Below are 14,677 nucleotides of genomic sequence, written 5' to 3' on the forward strand. Positions count from 1 at the left end.
TGGAAAGAAACGTTTTTGCAGTACAGATGCCGCCCATATTTTTTGGGAACTACTATGATCTGCTGATTGTGAAGCTCATCACCATGTGGCGCTAGCTTCTCACGAAAACCAAGAGTGGCGCCAGTCGAAGCTTCTCTTCACAACGTAGTTATTTCCCATTTCACTGTTCCCCACTGCCTCAAAAGAATAGTAAGCTGAGGTGGTTGGTATGCAAGCATAATAATAAATGGCGCGAAAAAAAGATAGAGAGGAGCAAAAGGAAGAAGAACTGCTCAGGAAATGCATCGTCCTGCGTAGTTCTTCCCGTTTTTTGCCTCTTGGGGTTTTTTTATTTTTTTGCAGTGTTTACTATTACGCACCACTACTTTATTTCGGAAAGGTACATCAGGACCATCGATACTTAAGTTGATGAATACATATTCTTGTGGTCGACATCACATAATAAATGTGTTTTTATTGATTTTAGACTGTGCAAATCTCCTCCTGGTTTTTCCCGCAAGCATGGAAGGAAGACGTTGACAGACAACGATACATTTGTTATTTTCAACGTATTACTCTACTTCCTTTTTTACACGGGCGCTAAACATGAGCTTTCCGTGAGGGGAAATGGTGTGCAAAGAAATCAGCCTAACTGAATGTGATCGTTTAAGAGGGGGAGCAGAGCTCATTTAATAAATATAAGGAAGGCCGAATACAAAGCTGAAGCTCATTACATATATTTTTTTCATTTTGTACACCATAATGTTGAAATAAAACTGTTTTGTACGTGTTACGATACCAGAACTGCGAGAGCGTTTTCCTGCAGGGTGCTGTACTTTAATTTAGTACACTGTGGTACATGTGAACTGGATTTTATTCAGTCGTTCAGTTCAGAATTTTTTTCTGGAAAACAAGGTTTGTTCTATAGCCAAGTCGGAATGAAATGACTATGTGTATATGTGTAAACAGAAGTGCGTTTCACTGAATGCAAGCAAGAAGTACTTTCGTATTAACAACGTCCACTTAACTTGGATGACCAAGAAAAGATATTCAGGTCTCTATAGTGATAACTGTCCGCATCAGGCACATTTTCGTGAAAATATATTACGTACGTTCAATAAGAAACAAAATCTGCCACTGCAATAGCAGAGACTTGTCTGGAGGTGTCGTGCTGAAAGCTTTTGTAGTTTCTCTCACATGGAGAGAAAAAAATTAAAAGCGTGCAGGCTACACGACAGTCGAACCAAATTTAAATTTGGCGCGTTTCATTCTAACGATGAAATTGTAATAGGTATAACTCCCTCAGATCGTATGTATTTTTAAAAGGGAAGCAGCTAAACTGGAAGCAGATACCACAGGCTCTATATTTTTTTATGTGAGAGTGGGCGAAAAGCAGCACGATTCAGATTGCCGGTCGAATGTTCTTTAAGCACACCTGCCACCTATACTTCTCAGGCACCACTGCAATCTGCTGAATGTGAAGCTCACCACGGCATGGCGCCAGCTTCCAATGAAAGCCAGAGGTGGCGCCAGTCATGAAGTTTCCTGTGCAAAATTAGTAACGCGACAGCGTCAGAAAGGGCGTGAAAGGTTCAAATGAAATTAGTACAGACAATTCATAAAGCCTACTTTCTCTCGCAATAGCCCGGTCATCAGTGCCACCCACTTGGGGTAAACAACAACAACAACAAACAAAGATACATTGGCCAGTGTCAGAAGAGTACCGCACGAACGTCGAAATATATTGTTTGCCACGAAGTAACAGCTACACATGCACACGCAGTTTTACTAAACAAGTATAGCGGGCGTAGGCTAGGTAAATGTGTCTTAACCAATTATGGCGAAATTGCCATCAAGGTCTTGCTTTTTAAAGATATTTATCATAAACATTATCGTAAATATTGGGCTGCATAAAAAGCAAACTTTCAGCACCAAAAAGTAGAAAAAAAAGAAAACGCAACGCCTTTATGGTACTGAAAAAACGGGTATGCTGAAACTGTACTAGTATTTCAGATTCATCGTCGAATCTACGTGCATTTGTATATGGTGCAATGCTTAAGAAGAAGTTTTGAGAACTAAGAAAGTAAGAGAAAATTAGAGCTTCCAGTCGCTCTTGATCGTGAACAAAGTGGTGGGGTCATTCATTATTTGAAACAGATTTAGAGCCTTCTTCTGTTTTTGAAGCACTCACTGATTTCCCTGGTAAATCACAACCGTAATGTCGGCCTAATTTTCGGTTTACCACCCGTAGTGGGTTTGCGCCATATCTAGATGCGATCATCATCATAACTTTTTATAGCCGCGTGGCTGGTGTGAGGATCAGCACGCGGCCACCACATACCACGGCCAGACTGCGGCGGCCATACCGGTGAGCTTATCTGTATTTCTTTCACACGGTCCTGTTATTGCGCGGCATAATCCCATTCATGCGTAACTTGATCGTCACTGTGGAAGTCAGCAGCTTCTACTTAAGTGATCACATCTAGGGGTCTTAGAGTAGCGTTTTGAGGAATGCATCGCGCGAAAGTGTCCATATTTCACAGGCTTGCAACTACGTTAAAATAGTTCAACCACAGCACCAATTCGGGCCGCTGAGTTTTCCTGAGCGAACGCAGCGTCAGAACGCAAAGCCTTGCAGATAGAAATAGCATTAATCAGACGGGGTCTGTCAAAATGGAACTCGATGCAGGCGTTTTCCTCCCTTCATGGGTAAGCAGACTGTGGCCGGGTGGGGTACACGTGCGCGCCTGTATTCTGCATGTCCCTAACGGCCAATGTCAACAAATTCGAGATAAGGTAGTGTGATAAACACTGCTCCCTCTAATCGGTGTACGGTGCCTTGCGCTTTTACTTGAAACTACCAAATTTCGTACAAACTACAGCCTGTGGACAGCTTCAGAGTGAGTGACACAAGATGTACTATAATATATTCTATAGGCACTATAGACCTTTTCATGAACGCCTTCATGGGCGCCACCATAGTCCTCTTTCGGCTGCGCAAATTGACGGGGCCCCTCAGAAATGCACTGACAAGGTTTGGTACTCCTGCCTTGGTACTCCTGCCTCCTTAGCCTTGGTACTCCTGCGCGCAGCCCATCATGGCGGTGTTTTTTTTTCCTCCTGTGAAAAGTTGTATAGGATGTACTATTTGGTGCAAGACGACTGAAATCCGTGAACGCGTACAATACTGCTGGCCAAACGACCGTATGTATTCAAGGTCGACGCACTGTTACAAATAAGCCATCTTGTATTCTCTTCACGTTCTTTGGGTTAAATTTTAATTAAATATTCCAACTAAAGCATTATATCAAGGTTCATTTAAAAACAACGTATTTCGTGCTAAAATTTGGTCATTACGGCCGTGACCCTTACCACTTTATTCAAAAACGCTTTTTGACTTCAACTTGAGTTGACATGCCACCGCCTTCAATGTAGTACGAGCCTTGAGGTGGTGGTAAGTCAAGTCGAGTTAAGTTTCACAGACATTAATGACGGTACCCAAGTTGTTCTACATTTGCCGGTTATACAACTACACACTCCATATCTTCTACTACCCACTACTTTTCAGCGTATACTGCTGTTACTTGATGTTTGCTGACCCAACTCAATCACGCGTTCTTAGAGCGTGATCAGCATGACGCAAGGAACTTCTAACAAACTCTATATATTAGCTCAGCCGTCTGTCGACTCCAAGGGTGCCAGGCAGTACTCGAAGAACACGCCGTCTACGAAGCCCTTGTGCGGCCCACTGGAGCGCGCTTGTGGGTCGTGACTGGAGTATCTGAGTCGCACCTGAGGGGTACGTATTCAGAACTTCCAAGTATTTGACTGTATAAATTGAAAGTTACTGCGCATGAATTATTAGTAAAAAATTGCCTTATATTTCGTGTATGGATGAAACTGGTATAGATTGGACGAAATACAGTGGCTTTTGATTGAGTCCAAGTGGAAAGCACTGCAACAGCTTGTACATTACGAAGACAAGTAGGTAGAATGTAGTATCTAGAGCACGTTGGAAGGCGCGGGGGTTGAGTCCCGTCCAATGAGAAATGTGAGTGTCAGCCACGAAGTCTTACTTTAAGGGTGGTAATAATCAAAAGTAACAAAGAAAAAACAAGAAATGAGCCCCTAAGCTTTCCCCCTCTTACCTTCATTAAGGAAGTAAGATTCAGAAAGGAAGTAAGTAAGTACGTTCGGACGTAAGATTTACGTCCGAACGTAGCCGCACAGTGCACCCTAGCTGCGAGCCCGTGGCTGTCGGAAGTAAACCAGTTTCGCGGATATTTATTTCAGTGTCTGAAGGTTTGAGCGATATTTGCACCGCAGCTTCTATAAAGAAAGTGCTATATTTGGGATTGTGAAATTGTTCAATATGTTTGGGCGCCTATGCTTTCGCGCAGGTCAATGAGGTCTTCATATTAAAATCTAAGCAACGAAGAAGACAAGATTCCTGGGAGGCTGAGAAGACAATGGACGTCCCAGTAGAAAACGTCGTGAACATGGTGCCCGAAGGTTCAACTGCGCCCACGACTAAGGTCGACAGGTACCAACCCTCAATGGATATGCGGCGACGATAAAGCGAGAATGATTACTACCAAATACTAGAAAAACTTTAAAAATAACAGATGAAATGCTTTGTAAAATCATAAAATGAATAAGCAATACATCTATATTAAACCACTTTTCTCATAATCTCAGTTATTCTCGACGTCGTTCACATACATTGTTGAGTTGTGAATAAATAACAATGTCCGTAAAAGCATTACCTATTGCATGTATTCAATATAAAAGATAAAAAACCATTCCCATTGTTTTACTTTTCAGTATCGAGGTACAAAAAAACATCGCACTAGGAGCTTCAGTGGGTAAGCTATCATTTGTTTTATCCTACTCTTTCATAACCGACTCGGTAGCTTAGTGCTCAATCACATACACGCAAAATACCAAGCTTGTTGTTGCAAAATATAGGCGTGAAAAGTGCAACCAAATGAGGCACGATGCACGTTTTCTTTCCTGATCTGCAGTGTTGACGGCCGCAGTTGTGTGCTCCATGGACTTCATCCTTGACAAAGTGGGCTTCGGCAAAGAAGGGGTCAAGCCTGGAAGTCTGGCAGCCACATGGCAAGCGTCAATGCACGGCAATGTCCCAAGGTGGAGCAAATTCGCCCTTCTGCAGAGATGGGGAGTCAAAGGGATTCCAGGGAGGTTTAAATTTTCGGTCGGCTACGTCATCTTCTTCTTCACCTTCTTGTTGTTAGCGCCTCACAGTCTCTTGGAAGAGCCAAGATAAATTTATACGGCAGTGAGCGGAATCAAGTTTTTTCCTAAGTGCTTCTTCTTACGATACCTCAGTAAAGGAAATAGCAAAGACGTTTTAAAGCATCACTTGTCTTTTGCTCTTTTGCTGCAGCTGCAGCAAAGTACATACGTGTTCAAGCGTCTGTGATGCGTGAATAATACGTGGAACAGCGGGTAAGCCCAGTGTGTGCATTTTCGCCGTTTCTAGTGCATATGGCTTATAGTAAATGCGTAATGTTTGTAAGCACTGACATCCAAGACGAAGCCAACATCAAAAGATTTTCTGTAACGCTCACATGTTTCTTCGCTAGTGCACAAAGCAGCATTGCGCACAAGACGCTCCTGTGGATGCGGAATATCTTCTTCCAGTGAACAAATTGACACATTGACTTTGGCAACCACTTGCCCTTAGCGATATTAACACATAACGAGTAGGAGAAGATTAGTGATGAAACATTCTGTTAAATGCCCCGCCGCGGTGGTCTAGTGGCTAAGGTACTCGGCTGCTGACCCGCAGGTCGCGGGTTCGAATCCCGGCAGCGGCGGCTGCATTTCCGATGGAGGCGAAAATGTTGTAGGCCCGTGTGCTCAGATTTGGGTGCACGTTAAAGAACCCCAGGTGGTCGAAATTTATGGAGCCCTCCACTACGCTGTCTCTTATAATCAAATGGTGGTTTTGGGACGTTAAACCCCACATATCAGTCAATTATCAATGAGTTCTGTTAAATGTTCTTAAATGTTGCTTCTGTAGAGGACAAAACATCATAAATATACAAGGGTGGTTTAGTTGTATGTGACGCACAACACGTGGTTGTGCAGATCACTCCGGAAACCAATCGTATCTGCGGATGAAGTGCGACAAGAAACAAACCGATAATGATACTGAAACTCGTCTTACTTTGACATAAATTTGCAGCAGTTGCAACAAAGCTGAAGTATTGTTGGTTGTGAGCATGTCATAATTACGGTTCATTAAATTTAATTTCTGTACAAGTTTGCATTCCTAAGATAAAGGTAATGAAGTGTTCCTTGAGAAACGTGGATTGGCCTGTGCCTGGCCGACGGACACTTGCATAAGTGTGACCGTAAACTATTTTTTTTATATAGGCAAGTGGCGCTTTCATCACGACAACGCGTGCTTTCTGCCAATAACTTAGCGAATTAATAACCTATACAGTGCAAACTATAGCCCGATGAGGCGCGCTATGGTCGAGCTGAAAGTGCATCAGAAACATTTTGGGCATTGTGAACGTGACAGACGATATGCTCGAACTCACAGCTCAAAAGTGCTTTTCACAAGACCGATCAACTCCTTATCCTAAGCGTATACCAATTCAAGGAGAACAAGTGCAATATTTTTAATAATTTTTTGATGCCTTATGCATATATATATGAACCAACTAAACTGAAGTCAGCCATTACAGGCTCCATCGGTCACAACATAGCGCTATAATGCACACTACATGAATTTCCTCTCAAAGTTTGCAAATCGTAGTACGACACAGTAATCCAAGCGATGTCCTTGCAGTAAGCCTGCCACCTATATTCTTTGACAACTACTGCAAACCTTCGATTCTCAATTTCGCCAACACGTGGCGTTTGCTTTGCGCGGATGCTGTAGTTGGCGCCAGACACAAAGTTTGTCCTCGTAACATTTCTATTTCCTATCAGAAGGAAACTAATTTTTTGACATCAAAATGATATGTGTATTTGTGCTGTTAATACGCAGCGTACACAGTATACATTCAAGGTTTTGATACTACCATGAACGAAAACGTTTGACTTTAACAGATTTTACGTGTTATCTATGCAGCCTGTGTCTTTACTTGATGACACTGCCCCCTAATAACCTCTTGCCTTAAACAGAACAGAATGGGATGAAGCAAGAAAACCTAATTGAAGACCAGAGCTCATCTGATTTTAGCACTTTTGATTGTAAGGTTATCACATATTAAACGAAAGGTCATCTACCTGCGAAGATACGTGTGATTCTCTGAAAGTAAAACGATGTGCTCTATTTTATATACAATTGCGACCCAATAACCTTTCAGGACCACTCATGTCAGGGACTAATGTGAGGTTCGCACTTTAAGGGGAGTCTCCTGGGGGCTTCCCAAAACTCTTGCGTCGAGAATCAGTCTTGCTCTTAAAATTGCATATGCTACTGTAAGAGAGTATACATTATGCAGATAGATTTTCAGCAAAACCATCGTTACTGGCAAACAAAGAAAAAAAGTTCACAAAAATATTTATGAAAAAGAAAAGAAGTTCACAAAAATATTTATGAAAAAGAAAAGATGTTGCAGTACCAACAGTAATAAAGAAGATATATTTCGAACAAAGCTCGCAATATCCTGAAAAACAAATATCTGGCATTGCTGAGTAATGTTGCTCCTCACATGTGCTATAGACCCGCACCCACATAAATGCCAACAGCGAGTCAACAAAAGCTGCTTTACATGTTGTTGTAATACGTTTATATTTTTTCTCACCTCTACAGGGGCTTTTTTCTCTGTACAAAAGTTACCGACGGTTCTTATTTTCATGCAGTGAGAAACGCAGTTGGTAGGTGGAATCAAAGCAATCGTTAATTTCTGTCAAACCTTAAGGATGAATAAAAAATGGCTGCGTGATGTTCCTATTGTAATCTTCTCTGAAATAGTTTTGTTCAATTTGCTTTTAACGCAAGTCACATGTAGAAAGAAAATTACAAATAAAACATTGTACAATTTCCTCTATGAAAAATTATTCAGTTAAAACAAGGCCACATTTATTAAAGCTATTATTATTGTTTGAAAGGGGCAATGGCAATATCGTAGATACTTTTTATTTTGATATTATGTAGTACTCCTTCGGCCGGTGAGTTATTTGGTAGAGTCTTTCAGAAGAGGCAATATTTTACGCATCACATCGAAGCTTCGTGATGTGCCATGCAGCTCTGTCGACGTAGTGGCTTCTATTTCAAGAGCTGCTTGGCTGATTTGCCGGCCTTCAAAACCATAATTTTGTTGTCATACAGTGTTCAAACCATACTCAACATTGTGTGACATGTTGTTAATGTCCAAGTCCATTTATTAAAGAAAGGAAAATAAAAAAAAACTTCAGAAAGTGATTGATCCACCCATCGCCATCTTGACATTTTACGCTTTCAAGCTCAGAGTCTCTGTGCGTGAATACCAAAACATGGTTAAGAGGGATAGCAAGGGGTTTCGTATTAGTTTTTGCCAGCTGTAGTTCGTCGTGCTTATCAATCGTAGCACGTGTGTTTCTTACCGCATTCTGCCTCTTTAAAATTAGTCTAATTTTACCAAGAATTGGGTCCACGTCCACGAGCCTGAATGCAATGCCATAGCTGCCTAATTAGGCGCGAGGGTGTGCTGTAGCTCACCGTTAGTGATGCCTAAATATCCATCCATGCAATGCTTTTGGAAAACCACTCGCTGGTGAAATTTTGGCGATGGAAGGAGCGTAAACTTCCTTCACCATGTGTACCTTTTTATCCCTTTCAAACTGACCTGTATATTCTTTGTCGAGCAATACTTAGGGATATTTGCATAAAACTCACCGCCTCCGTAGGCTAGTATATTTATCGGTTCGTTTAGTACAGTGCAGAGAGTGAAAGAATAGCGCGTAACTTCTGCGGCTTCCATCACCTGATATCACGTCTGGTTAGGTTCTTCGCCACCAAAGATATGCAAATTCGAAACTTTGCGGGAAAAGGCGGGAAAGCAGAACTTTACTTCCCAGTTAAGGTCCGCGTATGCAGAAGGGCAAGCGTGAATACGTACTGCCGCGCGCGAGTCACAGTACCACTCCTTTCAGTTTATTTTAAACAAGGGATCTTACCACAAAAGGTGTAGTTGTAGTAATGATACCAACAATAACAGTAGCTGTAAAAGAAGAACGCTACAAAATAACAAAAATTGGCGATATCTAAATGCTACTATACGAGCCAATAGAATGCAGGGGCGAGAGCTGCAAAAAACTTTAGCTTTCGAGATAGATTTGCGATTTGCCCAAGCTGGAAAAATAAACGATAAGTCAATAATAATCCTAACTACCGACGAATATAGCGAAATAAATTAAAAAATTGATAGTTACTGAACTGCCACGGTCCGGTACTTAGCTGTTTGTCTCACTCCAGGTGTTTACATTCACGTCATTATACTCGGAGATGGATGAATAAGCACGTCACACACTCGACAGAGCATTGGGCGTAAAGGGTGTTGCACTCAGGCTGGTATTAGAGCAGGACATCGAGCCAAGCAAAACAGCTGTGGCGTAATATATTACACAAAAAACTGGTTCATACGAAAAATCGCAGCTTATCCACGTAATGAATGATGATGAGTGGGTGAAGCTACGGATGTACATTGGTAAACCGTGAATCCTCCGTAAATCTTGCCCAGTCGATCATCATGTAAAGATGGCGAGCACGCGCTGCAACCATTTCCCGAACCTTCCGCTTCGCCGCATTGTCTTCGTAGGTCATACTCGAAGCACACAGACCGCCGGCGAACAGGAGGCGCGCCAAGAGCGAATGTATTTTAACGCAAAAGTGAACACGGTCTTCTATTAGACGAGAGCATACATTGGAGTGGAGTGAGTGCCGCATTACCATTTAGTGAGCAATTCGAGTACTGACGGTGCGAGCGCTGCAGCGCCATTACCATCTAGTGAGTGCTCCGAGAACTAGATGTGGCTACGAAAACGTGGGACTTCTCTACACCTAAAGGCGATTCGCCACTAAAGCAGGAGGTACACCAACCACCAGTTTGTATCCCGAGCCACAAATAAATCAGTACGGATTTCTCATAACTAAAAGTCTCTTAGTTGCCTTATAGTCAACAAAATCAATAGGGTTACAGTGGAACAAACCTAGAGTCAACAGAAACATCTACGCCATCGACACTAAATGAGCACTCGCGTATACCAAACATATCAAGGCTGCGAAGGTAGGCGCTAAAAACCGTTATCAACAGAAACTAAGTAAACTATTCAGCATTTATACAACTGTGTCGTGGTTAATAATAGGGACCACATTGTGTGATCGATGCTTCTAGTGACTGATAGTACAGAACAGTGGCGGGCTATTTAGGGGTCTTGTGCGGGTATACTTGAGCATGACATTGAAGAAGCGATCTTAGCGCGGGAAATTTCGAAAGCAGATTGTGAGATAGTGTGAGGGAAATGCAAACAAATGATTATGACAAAGCTTAAGAAGCTGAGATAACAGCGTTTGCAGTCTTTTCACAGGTGATGCAAGATTTAGTGATGCAGGCATGAGGTAAGTAATTTGTAGGTATAAATTGTACAAAATAATTATGGACAGAACCCGGTTACTAAATAGGTATACTTGCTTTCAGAATTTTACAATGAACTATCAACATGTATGTGATGAATATTGTTTTTGGTTTAGCTCGATGTATGTGAACTTGAATGAATCCTAGGGTTTGAAGTTTTTTTTATAGTGATTGCATCTATGTGGGCATTCTATGTTAGACTGACAAGAAGGTGTACACCTGGATGCTTTAACCATGACACGCCTTTTATCAACACGAAGTAATTGGTCCCGTGTGAATTTCTTGGGTGGTTACTAGTATGTTCTTGAAAGATTTAACTTTTGTTTAACCTCATTGATTTCAATTTTTCCATTACTCAAAATGAAAATGCCGGGGAAATGTCCTCGTAAAGCAGTGCTTCCGATGCATTACGCAGTTTGATTTTAAATCAAGCAAGCGTCGGCAATTGGGAAAGTAGCAGAACTGGGATTGTTAGTGACCACGTTATTACTGATGAGTATACGTATCAGTTCAAGTAGACATACGACTGCTGAAAATTATGAATGCGCGAAGCAGCAAACTACTTTATGTCGATTAATGTCCAACGAGTGTTGTGTTCTCATCAAGAAGGGTTCTTAAGAAACTTTTAATAAAATATGAAAACAAGCGAGCAAATAAAGAGCAGTAGAGGACAGAAAGAGAACAATCTTTATAGCAACAAAAAAGAACTGATATAACTTTGCTCTAAGGATGATAATTAGTAGGGCGCTTAGACTGACGACGGGGAATGAAATATTAACGCAAAAAGAGCCTTCCTGTGTTCTTGCTATTGGAACATACACCCTTCCTATTATCGGTATTAGCACCTACATATCTAGCGTGCGTACATGTTTTATATTGGCGTGAGAACACTCGCAACCCGTCAAGACTAAGACGAGTGTTTTCTGGAGAGAAGGGCAAAAAAAAGGCAGTCGAGCAGAAATCAAAAGACTCTTATACCCGATGCTGAAGAGCAGCCACGAGAAACCTTGTTTTCGGGAGCACCACGTAATGAAGACATCTTTTTCCATCGCGTAAGCTAGATTGATATGGACGAGCAACATCGCGTCCAGGCATCCAGAGGGTGTTCGCGATCGCTGACGTGACAGGCGGCACTTTCTCGGGATCCTACCCGGAGCTTGGTAGACTATACAAGCCACATTTGATGGCTTGGGCCTCTGTGTACTGTCGGCTATGTTTTAGTTCTTTGCGTGGTGGGAATGCTGCCCCCGACATTGTTTGCTGGGCTAGGAAAGATCGTATTTTCTCAAAGCCCGAGTGAGATAAAGAAAATAGTGGCGGGTTAATTACGTCGGGATTACCTTCAGGTGAGGAAACAAATGGAAGCCGTTGGAGCGATTTGTTTCCTTCTGGGTGGCTGCTCCGCAAACAAGCTCACGAACAGTGACAAAACAGCCGTTTATCTAAAAATGTTTTGAATTTTATTCTTTTGTTTTTGCATGCTTATATGTTATTCGCTGTATTGGTCCTCGAATATAATACATGCAGGAAAACAGGATGTGGTAAACAAATTTTGTTAAATGGCTGCGTTACGTTGGCATTATTCATTTCGGCTAAGCTTTCTTGGGACTCAACAGGATGTTACCATTAATAAAGCAAATCTGCGGACACCCTTGTTTTCCGACTAGCGCCTGATATTTTTTGTTAATTGTGTAAGCACACAGGCCTAATACTCATTGTAACAAACATATAAAGTCCCATTTCCGAAACCGTTGTTGTAGATTGCCAACATCTTTGGTTTTCGGAAAGAGAAAAGGAACATTGACGAGCTTTGAAAACAATCATTTCTCACTTACTCCCACGGACTATAATACGATATCACTGACTAAAATAGGATCATTAGATTACCACAGCCTTACTTTGGGCTAACACTTTGCGTTTGTACTTGTAGTATGGTCACGTTGTCATAGGCTGCTGGTAGGCGTCCAACGGCAAAATATTTGAGGTGGTTTAATATCTTTCTCCCAAGAAATACAACAGCCTTGTATGAAGGGATTAATTCACAGGCGTTTTTCTTCTTTTCACTCTAATAACCATAAGCTCCGGTGCCCACCAATAGCTAGAACAATCTATTAGTAATCCGATAGTTTTTTTAGAGAGTATTTAGAAGTAAATGACAGTCAATGAAACTTATGGCTGGCTCTTCATATTTGTGCATGGGCACAGTGTCACTGATAGAATCAAAATTTTATTTTAAGGCATTAATATCATCATTTGGGTAAAATACTTGTCAAATATTGCGATAAATGGTGCTTACTTAGTAAATGAAAGTAGGCGTTCCTTCTAAAGCACAGTAGCGTCCCACTGAATATGTACGTTGTTTCCAGCTCATTATTGGGTTCATGCAGCCATAGATTTATTCTGGCGGGGGGAAGGTTGTAGGGGGGGTCCTGTTACTTTATGTACGTTCATTTATAGGAATATGTGTGTGTGTTTATTTGCACAAAATAATTTTAAATTGTTCAGGGGGCACTCAAACATTGAGCATATCGATTCTTGCAATTCTTTCTGTTCTTCGGCCACACTGTAGCACCTACCAATCACGCGTTAATGGAACACATCAAGAGAAACTGATGCTGTTCATTTTATTCGTGATGTAAGATGAATAAAGTAAGTCGAGAAGGTCGTTTATTGACCGAATCTTGCTGACGGCCTCAGGCAAACTGAAGGCAATGTTAATTGAGACACAAAAAAGGCTATGGTGAGGCTTTAAAAAGAACATAAAATCCACCGAGGTATAATATAGGCTTACACCAATAGAAATAAAATCGATAGGAGGGCATTATTTCAGAAGAAATGGCACAATATTTAACAAAAAACTAGCGAGACACTTATAGATTGTTCTTCATAAAGACACCCCAAATACATTTCGCATCCTCCAAAAAGTGTATGAAAATTATTTCCCACACAACGTAATTAAATACTTCGCAAACCCGTCAATGTAACGTTCCTTTAAGGGAGAGCGTAGAATGCCTAGTCATTCTCAATGACCGCCCGTGCTTTTCTTTTGCTTTTCTCCCTCTCTTTGAACGACCGGTGCAACTGCGAATAGATTCATAGGATAGAAGTACGTGAATGTTTACTAGTTTTGGATATTAGCATAGAGGAAATAAACATGGTCTAATGGGAAAAGCCTGAGCCCGTGCGCGTGATTCTTGCGTCGCTTTCACTTTATGCAATTCTTTTAATCTTATAACCATTCATCCTCCACACTCTGCTAAGCACAAGTACTTGGTTTAGTTTCGATGTAAAGTTCTAATCAATTTTGAGTTTTCACGTAGATTGCGAGAGTTTGATTTTCAGTCTGGGAACACAGTAAACAAAACAAAACATGTGTTCCGCACTTTTTTTTTCAGCTTGCTAATGACGTTCGGCGGCATTATTATAGTTGTCACTCTCGTTGAGTGATCTATGTCGATATGTCATGTAGAAAAGGGGTGCTTAAAACCTGTAGTGTGCTAATATGTTATTTAGATTCCTGTTACAACACTGTTGCTTTAATAGAGTGGAACGGCATTGCTGTTCTGGATGCTGTCTGATAATGTCATTGTGCCGAACACTCCATATTTTCAGTTGTGATTGACTCAAAGAGCTAGACTCTTTGATCGACTTGAAGTGCCGCCATTACTGATTTCAACAATGTCTTACTGAATTCCACATAATTGTTTTTGACAGCACACCAGAATAACACTGACAGTACGGATTATTTGGCGTGTTCATAAAACTAAGTGCATGAGTATTGTTTTGTTTAGTTTTTTAATCCACATACGGCAACTGCGAACTTAAGTTGAAACCACAACCTCATTATCGACCTCAAAAACACCTTTTGTACGTTGTCACTCAGGCAAACAATTCAGTCAACAAGGTGAAAGAAATTTATCGTTTGTACGTGGCTATCTTTTTACCGTTAGAACGACGTTTCTCCTAATGATAGCCAAAAAGCAGGACGTGTTCGCCCGTGGAAATCTTTACGCACATGAGCGAAATATTCTGAAGGCCATGTTATAAAATCGGTCTTTATATAGCATTGCTCCGTGTTATGAAACCAGTTAAGTGAT

General features: G+C 41.3%; 1 protein-coding gene across 2 annotated transcripts; it reads left to right on the forward strand.

The window, feature by feature from the left end:
- Window positions 1-2,278: 2,278 nt before the first annotated feature.
- LOC142813843 (uncharacterized) lies at window positions 2,279-5,358 on the forward strand. Of its 2 annotated transcripts, none has more exons than XM_075891799.1 (5): window positions 2,279-2,347; window positions 3,651-3,778; window positions 4,380-4,522; window positions 4,804-4,844; window positions 5,004-5,358. In XM_075891799.1, the coding sequence occupies exons 3-5, from the start codon at window positions 4,449-4,451 to the stop codon at window positions 5,267-5,269; spliced, it is 381 nt and encodes a 126-aa protein (XP_075747914.1). In that variant the 5' UTR covers window positions 2,279-2,347; window positions 3,651-3,778; window positions 4,380-4,448; the 3' UTR covers window positions 5,270-5,358. The 2 variants fall into 2 exon arrangements, with proteins under 2 accessions (XP_075747914.1, XP_075747915.1); XM_075891800.1 differs by having other exon boundaries at window positions 3,674-3,778.
- The last annotated feature ends 9,319 nt before the right edge of the window (window positions 5,359-14,677 follow it).

The sequence above is a fragment of the Rhipicephalus microplus genome, chromosome 4 (assembly GCF_043290135.1).
Source record: "Rhipicephalus microplus isolate Deutch F79 chromosome 4, USDA_Rmic, whole genome shotgun sequence".
NCBI classification, from domain to species: Eukaryota; Metazoa; Arthropoda; class Arachnida; order Ixodida; family Ixodidae; genus Rhipicephalus; species Rhipicephalus microplus.